The following is a 19,879-nucleotide window of genomic DNA, read 5'->3' on the forward strand; positions in this document are numbered from 1 at the left end:
TGACAGGGACAGGCTTCTTGGGCCACGCATTATTATATACATTAAAATAAGCCTCCAAAGAAGATTCCTCCAAATTCAGTTTGGAAAAAAGTATGCCATAGTTGGCAGTTTTGGAAGATTCAGGGCTATAGAAATGTGGTTTTCTAAAGGAAAATGGAAATTTCCAAGCAGGCAGGAGGGCCAGGAAACTGGTGATACATGGGCCTTTGTTCTAAAATTGACAGTCATTTAAAACAAGTGTTCCAACATCAAAGCAGAAACACCAAGAAATTAGCTGTTGCCATATAAGGGTTGTGGAGGCACACCTATCCTCACCGGGGGCAGTTCTAACACCACATTAGGTCATCTCTCTCCAGGGAATAGGAACATGGCATAGGCTGCATCCTCACACAACGTCCAGAAGGCCACCAAACCATCTGGGGTGATCAGGGGGGTTATGCTGGCCAATGTACATTTCAGAAAGGAAGAATGGGTCAGCTTGCTCCTTAAAATGTTACTTAGCTGCTGCTCCTAAAGGAGGCTGAAATTTGGTGGGTTCTAGGGAGAGAGAAAGGACTCAAAACCTAGACGAGTGGGACCTGTTGCTTCACAAGAAAAAGATCCTATTTTCTACAAAACCAGGCCCTTCAATACCCGCTTTCCAAGGTTTATTACTCAGTTAGTGGCAGTGTGCACTAAAATTAAAAATTTTCTCTATTACACAATCTAAACTTTGCACAGAGGAATCAAAATTTGCCAGCTGCAAAAATTAAACAGTAAATGTATATAAGAGCAAAATCTGGGTCCAATAGCACCTGAAAGGCCAACTAGATTTCCAAGGCACGAGCTCTTTGACTTGCGAAATGTGTAATTTTTCTTGAATTTCATTTGGAGGAACAGTCAAGAAGCTACAGGAAACCTTGTTCAGTTTCCTCTTTGATGTCTAAATTTTTGCCAGCACACTTTCCATTTAATAATAATATTCGATTTATATACCACCCTTCAGGATGACTTAACACCCACTCAGAGTGGTTTACAAAGTATGTCATTATTATCCCCACAACAATAATCACCCTGTGAGGTGGATGGGGCTGAGAGAGCTAGAAGCTGTGACTGACCCAAGGTCACCCATCTGGCTTCAAGTGGAGGAGTGAGGAATCAAACCCAGTTCTCCAGATTAGAATCCTGCACTCTTAACTACTACACCAAACTGGCTGTCTCAGTTTAATCTTGTCTGCCATAATGCTAGCAACTTAAAAAAAACACACACAACAGAAAAGTTCCTTGGGAAGCTGAATTTTGTGATCAATGCCATATTTTGCACCTTTTCTGCATGATCATCACAGTAAAAAATACTGCCCATCAAATGGAAGCTCTCTCTCTGCTTGATTACTCAAAATGCACTTTGCTAAAATAAAGACAAATAACCAGTGTCCCTATGCAACGTTTTTATGTTTGCACGTTATCTATAGGAAAAGATTAAACGTTTCTTGAAAAGGCTAAAAGACACTGTACAAATTTACTAAAGTACACAATTTTTTTTTAAAAAGTACATTAATAAAAGAGCTGTTTCATATAGGAGAATTTCACAAGCGAGGGAAGTGTGAAGCAGGTGGTCTTGGCCAAACTGGCAGACACCACATTCTAACAGTGCAAAACCCACACTACATTCACCCGCCCACACAGAAACGAGGCTTTCAGGGGAGGGAGGGAGGCTGGGGCACAGGGCAGCAGAGGCAGGGGACTTGGGGCAGGAAGGCAACAGGAGATGTACTGTGGCAGGCATGGCCAACTGGTGGCAGTGGAAAAACCGCAAGGCAACTTGATGTGGCCCATGAGACCCTACACCCCTTTTTATCTTTCCAAGGTCCTAGGTGGGGGGAGAGAACAGAGTTATTTGCCCAGCAAGGAAAACAAAGGCCAAGCAGTATCAGACAGGACCAGTGCAGCGAGGCAGGCCTGGATCTTGTGACCATTTGCTACAGAAACAGGAGAAAGGCTGGGAGGCATCTTCCAATTCAGCCAAGGCCAAACCTCTCTCCTCAAAAGACCCCCCCCCCCCAAGTTGGGATATAGAGCCTCTACAGATGAGATGTTTTTAGGCTGTCATTTGGAAGACCCTGCTGCTAGACACAGCAAGTGTGCCATTTCTCTTTCCCCTCTTTTTGCATGCACGCTGACAGCAGCAGCTGTATGGCAAGGTGAGATCACTTAGTGGTGGATAAGACTCCTCCATGGCTCTGACCTGTGGCTTGTTCCTTCTACACCTCCTGATGCCCAGCTTGATTTTCCTGTCCCCAGCACTCTTGCTCCTGACTTGAAAACCAGTGAGGTCATAATTCTAGCCCCTGCTCTTCTCATCCCATGAGGATGATGTTACATAAGATTTCTGTCATGCACATGCAGCTAGTGAGGTGAGGAAGACTGAAGACTACTGCCCTGGCTGACAGAAAAGAGCACCCTGACATTAAGCCCAACGTATGGTGACAGGAAGGGCCTTGACCATTGATGGTTTTGTGAATGGCGCCATAATTCTGCGCATGCATTTGTCAAGTGTTAGGACTGACCCACCGGTCAAGTACCATCAAGGGACAGCCTATTACTTGAATCTGAAGAGAGACACTTTGTTTCTCTTCTCCATGTAAAGACCTCTCTCTAGTCAGCAATGACAAGAACAAACAGACATGAACTGCTTCCAGCTGGGGTGTACTAAAGCAGCTACGGCATTATTCCTATATTTGTGAATGAACATGATCTATACTAGCATACATCCCAATCAAAGTTCAGTCATCCTGGGGTTGTGGCTAAATCCAAGGGGTCCTCATCTCTTGATTCACATTAACTGTCTCCCCCACCACAATTACTTCAAATTTCTTCCCAGCTATACTCCCCTCCATGCACAGCAAGCTATTTCTTCCTGTGGGAATTTCAAAGCAAAGGGGGGCGGGGGGAGAACAAACTTGCGGTGAAGCAAGGGGCTAACCACTGTTTTCACATGATCAAATTTCTTAATGCTAATCCATGATTAGGAACTCTGTTAAAAACAGCAAGCAAGGCTATATCTATACTGTGCAAATTTTTAAAAACATTTTGCCCTAACCCCCCGCTGAATTCAGTAATGCAATTTATGCAAACAGAGTTATGTCTGCATTTCTCTCATTCTGCAAGCTACATCCTGCCGTTTTTACTATGCTGGTTTTGCTGGTTATGGCAAGAAGTGTGACTGGACACCAAAGCTCACCTCAATTAACCTTTTCCAGTCTCCCCTCTGACTTCCAAGGCTTCAAGCGCTGCTGCCCAACACACTTTCAAGCATATCTTCACAACAAGAAAAAAATAGGAACCTGTTCTTGATAAAAAGCAGAAACTTTCAGGACATTGAGGTTTCGTACTCAGGAAGAAAAGGTTATGGTGGGGGGTCAGATTATCTTAAGACCTGCTTCTCTCTGGACTCCGTTCTGGCCACTCCCCTCAAGAATACAGAGTGAAGACTCTCTGAAACACCACAAAGAAGTAGGAGCTTCCTCTCTTTTGGCCCTCTATGCACTGCTCTTTTCAGAAGTCCATAGCACCAGTTCCCATGTGAAAGGCAGCCACGGATACATGGACTGTAAGCAGGCAGCCTGCATCAGCCAGCAGCTAATACTGATTAGTCATCAATCTTGGGACTTTTCCAACAGCCAGCTTCAATGAGAAATGATCTAACACCTTCAGGCACAAACAGGGCAACAGAGCAAAAGTTAAAGAACAATCTTGTGGGATTTTCAGGGATGGTTTTAATTTTAACCCCCCCTTTGTACTAATACAGGGTCTTTCCTTCATTATTAGAGGGTGTTTTCTTTATATAAAAAAAAGATAATGCTAAGATAAAGCCCAACTGAAGGAGCTCCTTCTCTGAATAATGTAAAACCTAATTCTGAGCAATAGGAAGGGGATGCACTGAAAGCCCCCTCACACCTCTCACAACACTACATGCCAACACACGCATACAACCCAGGTGATACACTTTCACACAGAAATCTTAAGAGCTTCGAAAGCCTGCATCACATTGGCAAGTCTCTGAAATGTGCTCCCAGCGCATCTTCTGCAAAGTTCTAGAAGAGGAATTCTAGAGAAATTCCATTAGAAGAGGGATTCTCTGCCCGTCCATCATGTAAAAAAGCTTCACGCAAGGAAAGCCATCTCCTTTTCAGACGATGTGTTACTCTTTCACAACAGGCTCGCCAGGCTGGTGGTGGGTCCGTTTTGTGCCTGAAACTGTACAGGAGGCGATCCATCTGTCCACTAGTGGTGCAGAGAGGAGGAAAAAAAAAACAGAAAAATTCCTATTGGTTGACTTTTCCCATCAAAATCTGTACTTCTCATATTTAGCAGCTCACAACATAGAAATACTTGAGCTGTTTCTTTACTGAAGTTTTTTGGCCCATTTTCTAGAGCAAGTATAATGTACAATGGTGTAAGACGCAAGACCTTTTTCTCAGACACAAAAATTCACTGGCCATCAACTAAATAGGAGTCAAAAGCAATACACTGGAGCAATTTAAACCATGCAAATAAAATACAAAATCCAGAGCCAAAAGCTCTGCTATCGAAAATGAGGACTGGAAGAGGTACGGAAATCTTTTACAAAGCAAAAAATTCCGGAGACCGCATGCCTAACAAACAAGAGCAGTATGGAAATCATGTTAAAATATCTTTTTAGTATTTTCGGTATTTTTAAAAAATGTTGGAAGACTTATTCTCCCTCCCCACCCATAGGTGGCCATCCCTTCAGCACGGCAAGCACACAGAACCTTTGCGTGCACATCCAGCCACTCGTATGAAGCCTGCTGCAGAGTGCACAGAATCATCCATGGACTGGGGCAGTGATGAGACACTGACAGAGGTGACAAAGAAAGGAGCCGCCTGTGACTGAAACGTCAACATACCGTGATGAGGTTGTGCTCTGGAAGGCTACAAGCCTCAATGTGGTCCTGGAGCAGCTGCTGGGAGAAGTTCTGGTGCATCTGTGCTGCTTCATGGGCTTCGATTGCATTCCCACAGGCCTTGTTCAGATCTTTTGGAAGAGGAAGCAGAGAAGAGAGACCGTTGGGTAAGTTACACTCCACCTGTCTTCCCAATGAACAACTGCTAATCTGGGACAATCAAGCCTTCAGTTGAAGAAACAGGCAACAGAATCAGTAAGTTGATTTTGTAATTAAGCCAGTCTGAATTTTAAGATGTCCATGAGGAAAGATGCCTGACTGACAAGGACAATAAGCATATGGAACTTCTCAAGGCTGTGGTGGAAGCTTGAAATGAGAAGCTCCTTGATGCCTTTGAAAGGACTGCCCCTTGTCGACCTCTCCCATCCTGGTAGTGGAAGCCAGCTCTGTGGTTTACCATGGAGCTTGGTGATCTAAAGAGGGATAGAAGATGTCTAGAAAGATGCTGGCAGAAAACTTGCACTGAATCTGAAGACCATGGTACAGAGCACACTGGAAGACCTATAAAGCAGCAGTGATAGCAACAAAGAAACGTACTTCTTTTCAACCACTGCTTCAGCTAGTTCACAACTGTTATCTCGTTATCTTCTGACTCCTAAAGAAACATACTTCTTTTCAACCACTGCTTCAGCTAGTTCACAACCATCCAAATCCTTTAAGATATCCCGTTATCTTCTGACTCCTAAATTTGAAACTTTGCTGGCTCAAGAACAGTTAGCTGTGATGCCTTTGCAAAGTTTTTTACCAATAAAATTGAATGAATACAATTTGATCTGGATACCAGCTGGACTACAGGCAAGGCAGAAGAAATGCTTCACACACACTATATGATCCATGTATGAACCATTCTGACCCAGTTACAGTGAGAGATAGTAATAGGATCCTGAAATTTGTGCACTGGATCCTTGCCTATTTTGACAGCTAAAAACTTGTAAAGACCATATACATGAGCCCTTGAGGTCTACCATAAATCAATCACTAAGTCAGGGCACCTTCCCTTGGCCACTCAAAGAGGCAGTCATCTGCCCACTCCTTAAAAAACTATCCCTAGACAAAAATGATGTGACCAATTATCACCCAGTCTCTAGGAAGTGAGAAAACAGCAGGTGATTAACTCCAGATCTTCTCGGATAATTCTTGTGCTCTAGAACCTTTTCAGTCATTTCAGGACCGGCTTTGGGATGGAGACAGCTCTGGTCACTTAGCTGATGACCTCCATCTGAATATACACAAAGGCCATGCTTCCTTGTTGCTTCCCCTGAATTTATCTGCAGCTTCTGATAAGTTGACCAGGCCACCCTTTTGAGGCATCTGGAGGCACAAGAAGAAATATGCCCTGGACTGGTTTAAATTGTTCCTCATGGAACAGACTCAATTGGTTGATTTTGGTAACCAGCTATCTTCAGTGCAGGAATTATCTTGCAGGATTCCATATGGCGCAATCTTATTCCCCAAGTTATTCAACTTCTACATAAAGCCTTTAGAAGAAATCATTCGTAGCTATGGAACTGGATGTCATCAATACGCAGACAATATGGAAGTGATGCTTGCTGGGAAGGCAGAGATACTGAAGGACATTGTACTCCCCCCCCTTTCAATAGGGTTCAGTTGACCCTTGCTGACTCAGTTAAGACCCTAGGAGTTATACTGGCTCCAACACTGTGGCTACAGAAACAAGTAAATGCAGCTTTAAAAAAGAATTTTTACCAACTCAGGCTAACCTAGAAGATAGCCCCCTACCTTGATACTGCGGAGGGGGCCACATGAATTCATGCAGTGTTCTACAAAGGTCTCTTTTCAAACTAACTCCAGCTGGTACAGAATATCACAGTTTGATTATTATCAGGAGCTAGGCAGAGCATGCGTATTTCTCTCCCATTCTGCAGTCACTCCACTGGCTACCTATCAGTTACTGGGCTCAATTCAAGATTTTGGCCATCACATGCAAAGCCCTTCAAGGCCTTGGCTCTTCATATCAGCAAGACCACCTCTCCCCCTACGTTCCACTATGGCAGCTTTGCTCATCTGAACAGGATCTTCTGAAGATACCACCCTCAAGTGGCCAAAATCAACAGCTGCCCATACGCACACACTCTTTGTGGTAGCACCCCACGTTATGGAACTGCCTGCCTGATGAAATCAGGAAGGTTCCCACTCTCTGAGCTTTCCAAAAACTATGTAAAACTGAATTGTTTGGGAGGGCTTTCTACTCAGGCAATAGGGCTGTGCTGTTAAAAAATGGTTCAGAAGGATGCTCTGTTAGAGACAGGGACTGTACATGATACTACTGAGTGGTGGCTGTTGATGTAGATATGTTCCTAACTGGGCAGTTTCCGTGTTGTTTAATGTGTCACATCAAATGTTTTGTTTCAGCAATGTTTCATCTGGTTCCCTGTATTTGAATTTATGCCTCGTCTAAAATTTCTCCAATGTATATACCCTATTGTACTGTTTATTGAAAGTCCCAGCTGTTGATTGTAATGGCTCTGTGTAACCTGCTGAATCTCAGTGAGGCAGGCTATAAGTAACATATTTATAACATAAAATAAATAATAAATTCTGCCTTGTGAGAGCCGAATGGTGGAATATAAATTGTGTTAAATAAATAAACGCCTATGAAACTATCGAGCTGCCTTATACCGAATCAGACTCTTGGTGCATCAAGGGCAGTGTTGTCTACTTGGGTTGTCAGCAATTAGCGAGAGCCTCAGGCAAAGGTCTTTCACATCACCTATTACCTGAACTGGAGATGCCAGGGATTGAACCTCGGCCCTTCCGTATACCAAGCAAATGCTCTACCAGCTGAGCCATAGTCCCTCCTCAGCCTGAGATATCATGGGCTTTCTACTGGACCCAGGGCCTGCCAGCATGACCCTACAGGCACTAGGACCAAGGAGATGCAACTTGCATAATTTATACAAGTTGCAGAATCTTGACTGCTGGGGCACCAAGCTTTAATTAGTTTTATTTCAGCATAGAGTATGCACAGCTGCCTAGCAGCATTCTAAAACATCTGCTATACACAGGACAGAGGTGAGATGCTGTCCCCGGGTATGGAGCACTACACAGGTAAATAAATCAGGACTTTGAAGGACTTCCTCAGAAGACAGCACGGGCCACTGCAAAAGAATGTGATTCAATGTGTCTCCCAGGAAATCTCATACCAACTACTGCTGGGATGCAAGAGGCGAGTATTAAAGAGACCACTCACCACAAATTACACAACAACGAGGTATTCAAATTGAAGCAGCAGGAGAAAGGAAGGAGGCAGGCCTGCTCTCTCTCTCTCTCTGCCTGCCTGCAATGTCAAACGCGTAAACCAGCCCTCGTACTAAGCACAGTAGTGCATACGTATCAAAATAAATCCCTCACCAGAGAGAGAGGGAGTCTTGGAAGGCAAGGCACATGGCCACAATTCCATTTCTTTAATGGGACCTAATCAATGAAAGCATTAAATGTCAACTGGCTGTGCATCTGAACATTGCATATGGCATGCTTATGGAAATCAAAATTTTATTTGCATGTGGTATTAGTTTTCCCTGCCTGCTGTAACTATTAAGCTAGTATCTTGCTTTAACTGCACAGCACTATACCTTTGAAATCCCACTTTCTGCACTGCTCACACTACAGCTTCATTTATGTTATTTAGATTATGCCTTTTCCACTGGCACTCTAGGCAGATTACACAGAGCAAGGCCACACAATCAACAAGATGGGACATCCAATGGACAATGCAATAGGATTTGGACTGCAGGAATCTGGAACCAACCAAAAATATAAACAGAACTGAGGCAAAATATAAGCACTAATAGGGCATATTAAACAATGCAAACATTACACAGGATCCTACCTACAACATCAGACAGTATGAATCTTACACCCTAGGTACAGGCACAGCCCTTTACTCCTCCTTGGGCCATTTGCTGTTGTGACTGCTGCTTGTATTGTAATTGAATTTTGTATTCCTAGTCTTACTGCATTGTTCTTGCATGTCTTATGCTGTATGAAATACGCAAATACACAACATGCCATTTTGTATGTGTGGGTTTCATTTCTGTTGGGGTGAAGGGGCTGAGTTAAAAAAAAAAAGGAGGAAAGTCCGTCTGTTCCAGGCAATTCCTCTGTCACGATGACCCAACCTGGAGGAGACGGTCAGGGAGGACTTCGTGCAGCTCTTGGCCCGGCCTCTTCTTACTCTGAACGTGATTACTGGTATCTCTTAGGCTCAGCTTCACTTGCAGCTCACACAGAAAGTAGAGCTGCTGCCAGCCTGTCAAAGGAAAGAAGTTAATCCCCCCACCCCCGTCCTGGTCTCATTCTCTCTCTAAAAAACACAACACAGCCACTGTGTTCTGCTCTGGTTAACAGAAAAAAACTTGCCCCCTGCTTCACTTCAGAACTATCTGGAAACTAGGATCACAGTCTGTAAATGGACTGCTGAGAGATTGCTTGAAGAACCAGCTATAGTGGGTCTGCGCCTCGTATACCACCTCCGTAGAGCTGCCCATCAGCACACAACTTTTCTCTCAGATGCCACTTTATCTGGGATTTTTTTTTTTGCCCACTTTGGGATCAGGTGGCCTCTGTCACCTGATCATGCGTCCAGATTTGGTTGCAGAAACTATACGCTAGAACACTTTCCCCTCTCATCCTTCAGAACTCTCCAAGATCATCCACGGAAGCAAACTGATGTTCAGCACGCAACAAACCCTGGCAACTCAAGCCCTGCTTGTGTGCAGAGACTGCAGCAGCTGTTCTTTTACTCAGCCCTTCTTAGCTAAAGGGAAGCAAAACAGGACTGCATAGGTTCAGTCCTCCATTGAACAAACCCTCCTTACTCTGCTTACTTACCCCTCAAGAGAGCTGAAGACCACAGCTGCACAGACATGTCTGGGATTTTGCTGGCGAGCTGCATGGCTGGGACCACCATGTTATTACTCTCCTAGGGACAAATCACTCTTGGTCAAAACAATCACAGATGATAGCCCCCCCCTCCCCTCCCCAAAACTTTGCATGGAAACCACAAATCGCAGTTTTAAAGACAGTGCTCCAAAATAAAGGGGGGGGGGAATAGTACTAAACTGCTATGGTAAGAGAATCCTTATTCCTGCTGAAGGGCCATTAGCAGTCCCCTTTGAAAAGCAGGGTTTTCTAAATTTGGGGGAGCAAGGACACTGCTATATTTGCCCACTTCAGAGAAGTAAAGGAGTCTACCTACTTGACTTTCTGCAAGAGTCAAACATTTTATGTATGTATTAAAACATTGATTAGCTGCTTTTCCACCAAAAAGGAGCTCAAGGAGGCTTACAATATAAAATATAAACAAATATTTAAAAAACTGTTAAAATACAAATTTAAAAACCACAATTAAAAATTTGGTGAGGAAGATAGAAAGCACTTCCCTGGGGAAACTGTTCCACAGTCACGGGGCTGCTACCGAAAAGGCCCTCTCCCATGTACCTACCAACCAAGCTTCTTTGGTTGATGGGACAGTCAGGAGGGGCTTCTCCCTGTGACCTTAATTCTCAGGCAGAAATGTATGGGAGAAGATGGTCCTTCAGACGCCCTGATCCCAAGCCATGAAGGGCTTTAAAACAGGCCTCTGATAAAGATGCAGGTTCAGAAGAGTGACCCATACACAGATGCAAGAGGCATCCTCCTCCAAGGGCTGGTGGTTGTGCTACACCTTTGCACTGAGAAGGCCTGAAAGATGCCATCATGCTCAGTGCAGGGATACAACAGAATTGCCCCTCCCTACGTACAAACTGATTGGGACGGAGGCAAGGACAGGCCAGTGAGTAACGCAGAGACCACAGACACAGCCTCTTCTCTGAATGGGTATTTTAGGCTTAAACAAACCTTCAGTTCATTCATTCATTTCTCACAAGCCTCCCAGAAGAAACCTGTATACTCTGGCAGGCAGTTTGAGAATTCAGGTTTATAATCTCTCTCAAACAAGAGAGTCTAGAAGTTGGCAAAGGACTGCAAATGTCATAGATCTAACTAGGGGTGTGCAACAACAACAAAAATTCACCTTTGGAATCTCCGAAGTGGGAAAAACAGTCAGAAATAAGCAATTTCTAAAGCAGCAAGCTGCTCCAGAAATCACTTATTAACCCGCTTCGGTAGGTTAATGCTGGGCCCAATTTGGAAATCCCAAATCTTTAACGAATCGGGTCCAATTTGGGTATTTATCTTGAATCGGAAACCTGAATTGCACACTCATAGATCTAGCTACATACAGAACATGTGCTTGTTTATCACTTTGTGGGAATTTTGTAAGATTGTGTTCTTGTTTCCAACCCTCCGTACTATCCACTGACCGTTCAGCAGAAGAGAAGCAAAAACAGTAACAAACTGGCAATGCTTACCCTATGATTCCCCAATACATAAAAGATGTGACCCAGGAGAACAAGGGAGCAGGCTGTTAAGCGGTTCAGGTCTTCTGCATTTGACATTTTCAACGTCTCCCGCAAGAAACGTCTATTAAAAAAAAAGTAAAAGACTACTCTTAAATCTGCTTTTTGTTCTACACGCAAATACAAAACTGGTAACCATTTCCAATCTTGAAGCTTGGGACACTTCTAGAAACTACTCAGGTTTGATATGCTGCCTGCCTAAGAACACTTCTTGGGAATATACCCTATTTAATACATCTTAGTAGGATTCTGAGTAGACCAGTTTAAGACTGCTGAGCACCAAAACGAATTTATTTTAGCTCTGGAAGTAATTCTTTCTAGCTATAAATAACCAGGTAGGAGAAAGTCTAGATTTAACTGAAGAGCAAATTGTGCACTGCAAGGAGAAATGATCCAGAGAAATTTTAGCCCAATCTGGCAACCAGTTGTCTTGAACCAGAACTTTAACCTTGTATCACTCTTAACCATACCTATTTTTATCCCTCCCGTTCTTCTCTTTATTTGCTTGTTTTGTTTTTGTTTGGCTGGGTTAATAAGTTTAACAATGGGATTAGGTCTCCACCATTTCACATCAACTACGTTCACTTTGAAATCGATCTTGCTATATCAACAAGTATATTGTCATATTGTCTTTCAACAGTAGAGCTTGTTGCTGTTTATATATTCTTTAGAAGAAGTGTGAGAAGCATACCGGCTGTACCACCAGGACAGAACAAGCTTTCTAATTTAAAAGTTTTTATTGGATGAGGCAATATACAATAATTGACTAATACATTAATTTTATCCTAATTAACCCTTCAACTTAGATATATACCCCACCCCCTCCCCCTTTTCTTTGTTGACTTCCAACAACACTCAAACCCCCATTTATTCATAGATATTATTATTACATTGTATTGCTATTACTCTTACCCTGATAAAGATCTTAATATATTTTTCTTTCGCTAAAGTCTTTTTATATAAAATTTAAAATCCCGCCAAAGACCACAACTGTCCTTTAACATTGCATTTCTTTTCTAAATATTTCTTAAGCTTCTTCCAATCTTCCAAAAAAGTAGCTGGATCTTGCTCATTCAAATTTCTCGTTATTTTATCCATTCTGGCCATGTACAACAGTTTCCTTGTCCATTCTTCAACATTCGGTATTTCTTCTTTTTTCCAATACTGAGCATATAAAATTCTTGCTGCTACTAACATATAATATAACAATGTCTTATCATTTCTATCGACTTCTTCTAAGTGTAAAGATAGTAATAGCATTTCAGGATTTTTAGCAACATTATATTGTAATATCAAAGACATTTCAGTACATATTTTAGATCAGAAGTCTCTAGCCTTTTGGCAAGTCCACCACATATGAAATAGAGAGCCTTCATGCTCCTTACATTTCCAACATTTGTTTGATAACTGTTTGTTAGCTATGGCTAATTTTTTCGGTGTTAAGTACCATCTATACATCATTTTATATCCATTCTCTTTAATGCTGGTACAAGTTGATATTTTTAAGGTATTTTCCCATAATTGTTCCCATGCTTCCATGGCTATTTCCTTGTTACAATTTATAGCCCACTTTACCATTTGAACCTTAACTGCTTCATCTTCTGTGAACCACCTCAATAACAACTTATACATTTTGGATATTACCTTAGTATTATCTCCCAATAATCTCTCTTCCAAATCTGAATTTTTGTTTCTAAAACCTACCTTCCTTTGATCTGAGTCAAATAAGTCTTTTATTTGTCTATATTGTAACCAACCATATTTGAATGGCAAATCCTCATTTCGCTTGTTTCAACTCGTCATTTTCTAATATTGTTAATTCTTTGAGGGTAAGCCATTCTTTTCCCTGATATTCCAAGTTTGGATTGACTACTTCAGCTGGTATAATCCAAAGTGGTTTCTTTTCTTCTATAAATTTCTTATATTTGAGCCAGGTTAACAGTAAATTTCTTCTTAGGTAGTGGTGCTGAAACATTGCATCCATTTTGTACTTTTCATACCACATGTAAGCATGCCATCCAAATATTTTGTTATAGCCTTTCTAGTGTTAGTAACTTATGACTGGTCAAAGTCACCCATTCTCTAATCCACACCAAACATATCGCTTCATGATAGAGTCTTCCTCCTCTTTCTTTAGCATCACAAAGAACTTTCATCTTTACTCTTGGCTTCTTTCCTGCCCAGACAAACTCAGATATTTTCCTCTGCCATTTTTTAAACTGCTTTTTATCTTTCACTATTGGTATTGTTTGCATTAAAAACATCATTCTAGTCAACACATGCATTTTAATTGTAGCAATTCGACCTAACCACGACAAATTTAATTTATTCCATTTTATCATATCTCTTTCAATCTGAGTCCAGAGCTTTTCATAATTATTCTTGAATAAGTCTATATTCTTAGCTGTCAACTCTATCCCCAAATATTTAGTTCTGTGTACCACTTCGCAATTTAATTCACTCAGTTCCTGCTGCTTCTTTTTGGTCATGTTTTTTGTTATTATTTTTGACTTTTTATTTATATAAAAGCCTGCCAAATCTCCAAACTCTTTTATTTTATCCAACAATCTTGGCAGGGTGTGTAAAGGATCTTCCACTATAAACATCACATCATCTGCAAATGCTCTCAATTTGTAGGGAGATCCTTTTATTTTTAATCCTTTTATATTATCATCTTCTCTGATCCTCCTCAATAGAACTTCCAAGACCATCACAAACAAAAGCGGCGATAGTGGACATCCTTGCCTAGTTCCTTTCCTTATTTCAAACTTCTCTGTTAGGTCATTGTTGACACAAATTGCCGCTCTTTGTAGTTTATAAATTGTTTTGACTGCTTCTATGAATTCATTACCTAAATCCATCTTTTCCATAGTCGCAAACATAAAGTCCCAGTTCAAATTGTCAAAGGCCTTCTCTGCATCCGCAAAGAAAAGGCCAATTTCTTTATCAGGTCGTTTGTCATAATATTCAATGGCATCTATCACCACTCTCAGGTTATCTTTTAGTTGTCTATTTGGTAGAAATCCAGCCTGATCTTCCTCTATAAAGTCCATTAACCATATTTTGAGTCTATCTGCTAGTATTCTTGCCATTATCTTGTAATCGTTGTATATAAGTGATATAGGTCTATAATTTTTTACATCTGTCAAATCTTGACTTTCTTTTGGGATCAGAGCAATACTTGCTTCATTCCACATATCTGGGAGGACTTTTCCTTGAAGCATATCATTCATTATGTTTTTTAAAGTCGGTACTAGGTCCTCCTTCATTACTTTATAGAATTTAGCTGTGACCCCATCAGGTCCTGGTGCTTTCCCAATCTTAGCTGCATCAATTGCTTGTATAATTTCTTCTTCTGTAATTGGAGCGTTCAGTCTCTGCTTCATCTTTTCTGGTATCCTTGGTAGGTGGGTATTCTTTAAATATCCATCTATCTCTTGTGCACTTACTGATTTCTTTTGGAATAGCTTAGCGTAGTATTTAAAAAATGCACGCTTGATTGAATGATGATCTTTTGACTCTTTGCCATCTTCTATTATTCTATTGATAATTTTCTTTTCCTTCCTTTTTTTCAATTGCCAGGCTAGATACTTTCCTGGTTTATTTGCTCCTTCAAATGACTTCTGCTTTAATGTCTTTAACTTCCATTCTAGCTCTTTATTACTAATGGCTGTTATTTGATCTTGTAATATTTTGATTTCCTGTATAATCAATTTTTCCCCTGGTCTTTTCCTTAATGTTCTTTTTCATGTATTTTTGTTGTATTTCTTGCCATTTCTCCTGTTTTCTTCTCTTTTCCTTGCTGTTTAATAGAGTTAGGTTTCCTCTTGTTACAGCCTTATAAGTATCCCATACCATCTGTATTGAGTCTTCATTATTGTTATTTGTTAAAAAGAATTGTTTGGTTTCTTCTTTCAAATACTTCAGATTCTCTAGATTTTGTAATAAGTCCTCATTTATTCTCCATCTAAATTTTTTTTGACCCATTGTCCATTTCCATAACATTGGATTATGGTCTGCACTCACCCTTGGTAAAATTTCCACTTTTTTAGTCATTAAAGTCAATTCCTTTGTCGCCCAAATCATATCAATACGTGAAAATGATAAATGCCTTGCGGACTAGTAAGTAAATTCTGCATTTTTCGGGTTTTCTTTTCTCCATACATCTTCTAAATGTTCTTGTTGAACTAATTCGAAAAAAGTTTTTGGTAATTTCCCTGATTTTTTGAAAATTGCTTTTGATTTTTTGTCTAATTGTAAGTCCACCACACCATTAAAATCTCCGGCCAATATCATCTGATCAAATGCATCCTGATCTAATTTGTTTAATAAATCCTTGAAAAATTGGTCTTTTGCTCCATTTGGCGCATATAGAGCTATTATCAAAATTTTCCTTGCATTTACGTTTATTTCCACAGCCACATATCTTCCATCATTATCCTGAAAAATTAACTGATTCTACAATTTTATATAAATCACTACTCCTTTCTTCTTTTGCTTGGACGATGATATATATTCTTTTCCCAGTTGCTTATTTTTAAAATATTTTACATCTTTATCTTTAATATGTGTCTCTTGTAAGCATATTACATTAGGATTTTGCTTTCTTAACCAATAAAAAATTGTTTTTCTTTTTTGGGGTGAGTTTAGACCATTCACATTCCAAGATATTAATTTGTACTCCATGTTATTACATTTTTAATAGTCCAGGAAAGTCCTCCGCATGTTCCTTTAAAAATCTTTCCATCTGCTCCTTGATTTTGATAACAATTCTCAAAGCTTTGTAGTTGAAGCTTAATCCTTCTGGAATTTCCCATCTATATCTGATGTCTTTATCTCTTAGTCTCTGGGTCAGTTCTCTATATTTTTTCCTCTCTTGAGAATCCGTTTTGGTACTTCTTTCATAATCTTGATTCTACTCCCTTCCTTTATTAGTGGTTTTTCAAAGTGTCTTTTAAGAATCTCTTCCTTCATTCGCTTTGTCACTAGTTGCACAATAATATCTCTTGGTAACTTCCTCTGCTGTGCAAAAGCCAGATTGATTCTATATGCCAGGTCCATATTTGCTGTTATTTCATCCTTCTCTTTCCCTAAAAATTCTGCCAATATCTCTGTCATCTGCTCTTGTGTGGTTTGTGTCTCAGATTCCTGGATACCGTGAAATCTTAACTGCCTTTCCGTCACCTTGCACTCCATCACTGCCACTCTTGTCTGAATCACTTGATTTTCATGTTCCATTTCTATTTTTATATCGTTTGTCTTTTGCTCTACTTGTTCCACTTTTTTAGTTGTTACTTGCAAATCCTCCTTTACTCCATCTAGATTCTTTGCTACTTCGGCTAGAATAGCGTCTCTCATCTCTTTAAAATCCTTTGCCAGCATTTCTTGCACCTTCTGTATCAATTCTTTATGATTCTCCGCCATTTTTTTCTCCAGTCCTTGGATTGCTGCCTCTACTGAAGTTTGCCATTCCTTGTCTGCTCCTCTTTTTCCTGCCATCATGGAACTCGGTTTCGAGCCTCCCCACGTGTCTGCCCTTTTTCTTAACTCCATGTTGAATTGTTAAAGCTTACCTTCGCTTAGTGTTCTTTCCAAATATAAAAGTGTAAATAATTGTAAAAAAAGTCCTTTTAAAATCCAAAATGTCGGGCGTTTTTTCTCGATGGTTATTTTACAGCGTCTCTATTGCTTCTGGCTTAGCTTCGTACCTTACTTAAAATGGCGCACTTCCTGTTCCTGTTGTTTTCGTGGCTCCTCCAGTAGTATACTTGTTTTGCTTCCAAGTGCAACCTTTTGCGTCTCTCCTTTTCCCTTTCAAATTACTGTCCTTGCTAGGAATCTAGTTGTCTGCTCTGCTGTTAACTTCCCTTCTCGCGACGCTTCTCTAATCCCCCTCCGCTTTCTCACACTGGTTATCTCAATTCTAACCGCAGTAAGTATAAACAAAATTTCTTTTCATATTTATTCTTTATTTACTTCTCCAGCATCTCCAATTTTAACGCAGTCTTGTTACTTGACTTATTGTTTTATATTCTGTCCATTAATTTATTTTCCCTTGGTCTTTTTGCTGCCATTCCGTTTTTTAAAAAGTCCGATAATGATCTTTACCTTTGCCGATTCTGCGGGCTGTCTGTGTTGTTTCCTTTGCCAATTCTTTGGTAAAAGTTGTTGTTGAAGCTTGGTTATGGGGATCTTATGCCAATTTAATGACTCCTGAGGTACTGCAGAGATAGTAGCTCGCCCTTCTCCGAGGGGACCTCAAGGTGATGGTGGGAGTCCTTGATTCAGAACCCCCTCCTTCACCGAGATCTCGCTCTCTCGGGGGTGCGTAGCGTTCAAGCCCCACTTCTCCCTGAAGTTGGGGTGGAAACGGGCATTAGAGCGCCCCGCTTTCCAGTAAAAACAGTGGCTCGGACAGCCCAGGTTGTAGGCTGCGTCAGATCTCCATTAATCCAAACCGGAAGTCCTCAGGACAGAACAAGCTTTCCAGACAAAGTTGAAGGCAAGAGGTGCCCAATCCTAGAGGAAGAGTGTGTGGAAGAATCCCATCCTACCTATGCTGTTGGATGACTCCCCTGCCACACAGACAATGCAACATAAAGATACAACTGGTACCAGGGCATTCTTGATAAGATCCTGCACTATATTTGGCCAGAGCTAAACACGCTGACAACGTATGACTGGGTCAATCCACTGGCATTGCAAAACTATCCCCCACCCTAAACACACACCCACTTACTTGGCTTCATTGTACCTCCCCTGGAAAAAGGAGAAGAGTCCTCGGATGTAGAAGGCAGCAGCTCGCAGGCAGTGGGAGCTGGAAGCAAGAGAGAGACACGGCTTCAGACGGGTGTGTCAATAGCAGCAGGGGGTGCTGCAGGTGAAGAGGGTGCTTGTGTTGAGAGGTAGGGAACAGCTCAGCGGCATAACACTCTGTCATCAATAGTCCCCACTAAGTCAGGCAGATTCTGCACCTTAAGCTTTTAGAAGAGTTCTGTCACCCCACCAAGCTTTTCATTTACCCTAAAGGTGACTTTATTATCCTCCAGATTCTATTGAAGCAACTGGATTCATATTACACCCTACACGGGATAGAACTTCTAGATCTACCTTCTAGAATCAGGAAGCTCATGGTCCAATTCTCTTGCCCTGACCAGATTTCTCGTCACGGTTAACAGTACAAAAGCCTGAAGCCGTAAACAGAACACACCACCCTACAGGAAGTTGCTCAGTATTGGTCTTTGTTACAGCAAGATATTGGCCACAGAAGGCTCCCAGATGCGGAAGCTTGGGCAGCTGAAGGCTGAGGCTGCTGCCAAAGGGAAGGACCTCTGCAATGTTAATAAGGAGATTTGACAGAGTTTGTTGCCCACTTCCATTCATTTTGCTTCTCTCTTCTACCTTCTCCATTGGTGCTTATTCAGGTCCAAGGGAAGCAACAGTAGAGAACTGTTTCCTGTATGAACCCTCTTGCCATTCCAAGAGAAAGGCGGTGCAGCAAAGTGCACATGGACTAGTCTACATTCCCCTTCAAACGGTGGTGGTGGTGGAGTGCTGTGAGTTTTTTAAACACTGGGCTAATTGCTATGCAACCATATGAATGGTCGCACCCTCAGCTCTAACTTGGTTCAGCATTAATGGACCAGTCACCTTTAAAGTAAAATGCAGAGAAAAATCCAGGTCCAGCTCAAGCCTTACTGTTTCAGCTGGTTGCCAGGGGCAACTACTCACCAGCAATGGTGACTAACCTGCAGCAACAGGAAGTCTAAATTTATCAGTATGTAATGGTTTTATGTAATGCCCCACTGAATCCAGTGTTACTACAATGTCCTTATTAGGAAACCACTCACAAAGAAGTTGCTTGCATGCCTAACTGGTTCACATACCTGACAGGGAAGTTGTGATCAGGATTTATCCTTTCCAACAAACTGTAAAGCTAGAGTCAGAGGAGGAGAAAATGAACAAGGGGGTTAATGTTTGCCAATCGTTAACACTCTCTTGCAGTCTATGAGGAAGAAAACAGGTGAATTGGGACATGGTGCAAGGACAACACACACAAACTGAGAGCACTGATGCCTTTCCAACCTCTTGCAGGACTGCCAGTATCTACGCCTAAAGACAGAAAGGCAGCATTAATGAATACTCAACAGATCCAATTCTGCAGTACCATGAGAACCCCTGCATTTCCTGATACCCTCACCTTTCAGAAAAATACACAAGTTGCTGACACTTGTAAGGAAGATGGGCTCAAAACTGTGTGAGTAAAGCTTGCAGAACTCTCAGAAGGCCACAGAGTGGTCTGAAAGGTCTCATGGTCAGGGCTTGGATGCATTATGTAGCTTCTTAGCCCTCTCCCTTTGCCAAAGTTATGCAAAAAAAAATTACACAATCCATACAGGTTGCCCAATTCAGCTTAGCAGTGTTATAGAGTTTGCACTGCAAATAATAACATAATATTATGCCTGCTTCTTGAATGTCATTCCCCAGACCAAGTCT

At 41.4% G+C, this 19,879-nt stretch overlaps 1 protein-coding gene across 3 annotated transcripts in view; it reads right to left on the reverse strand.

The window, feature by feature from the left end:
* Positions 1–699: 699 nt before the first annotated feature.
* MAU2 (MAU2 sister chromatid cohesion factor) overlaps positions 700–19,879 on the reverse strand; it is a 36,723-nt gene continuing 17,543 nt past the window's right edge. For 2 of the 3 annotated variants that reach the window (XM_054980208.1, XM_054980207.1), the window contains exons 14-19: positions 19,270–19,319; positions 18,123–18,200; positions 11,336–11,447; positions 9,816–9,906; positions 4,908–5,035; positions 700–4,263 (exon numbers count right to left, since the gene is read on the reverse strand). In XM_054980208.1, the coding sequence (XP_054836183.1) occupies positions 4,189–4,263; positions 4,908–5,035; positions 9,816–9,906; positions 11,336–11,447; positions 18,123–18,200; positions 19,270–19,319 (534 nt within the window). In that variant the 3' untranslated portion in view covers positions 700–4,188. The remainder of the gene's footprint in view (positions 4,264–4,907; positions 5,036–9,815; positions 9,907–11,335; positions 11,448–18,122; positions 18,201–19,269; positions 19,320–19,879) is intronic. The other variant, XM_054980209.1, reaches the window with a different exon arrangement.

This window comes from Eublepharis macularius, chromosome 5, assembly GCF_028583425.1.
Source record: "Eublepharis macularius isolate TG4126 chromosome 5, MPM_Emac_v1.0, whole genome shotgun sequence".
Lineage (NCBI taxonomy): Eukaryota > Metazoa > Chordata > Lepidosauria > Squamata > Eublepharidae > Eublepharis > Eublepharis macularius.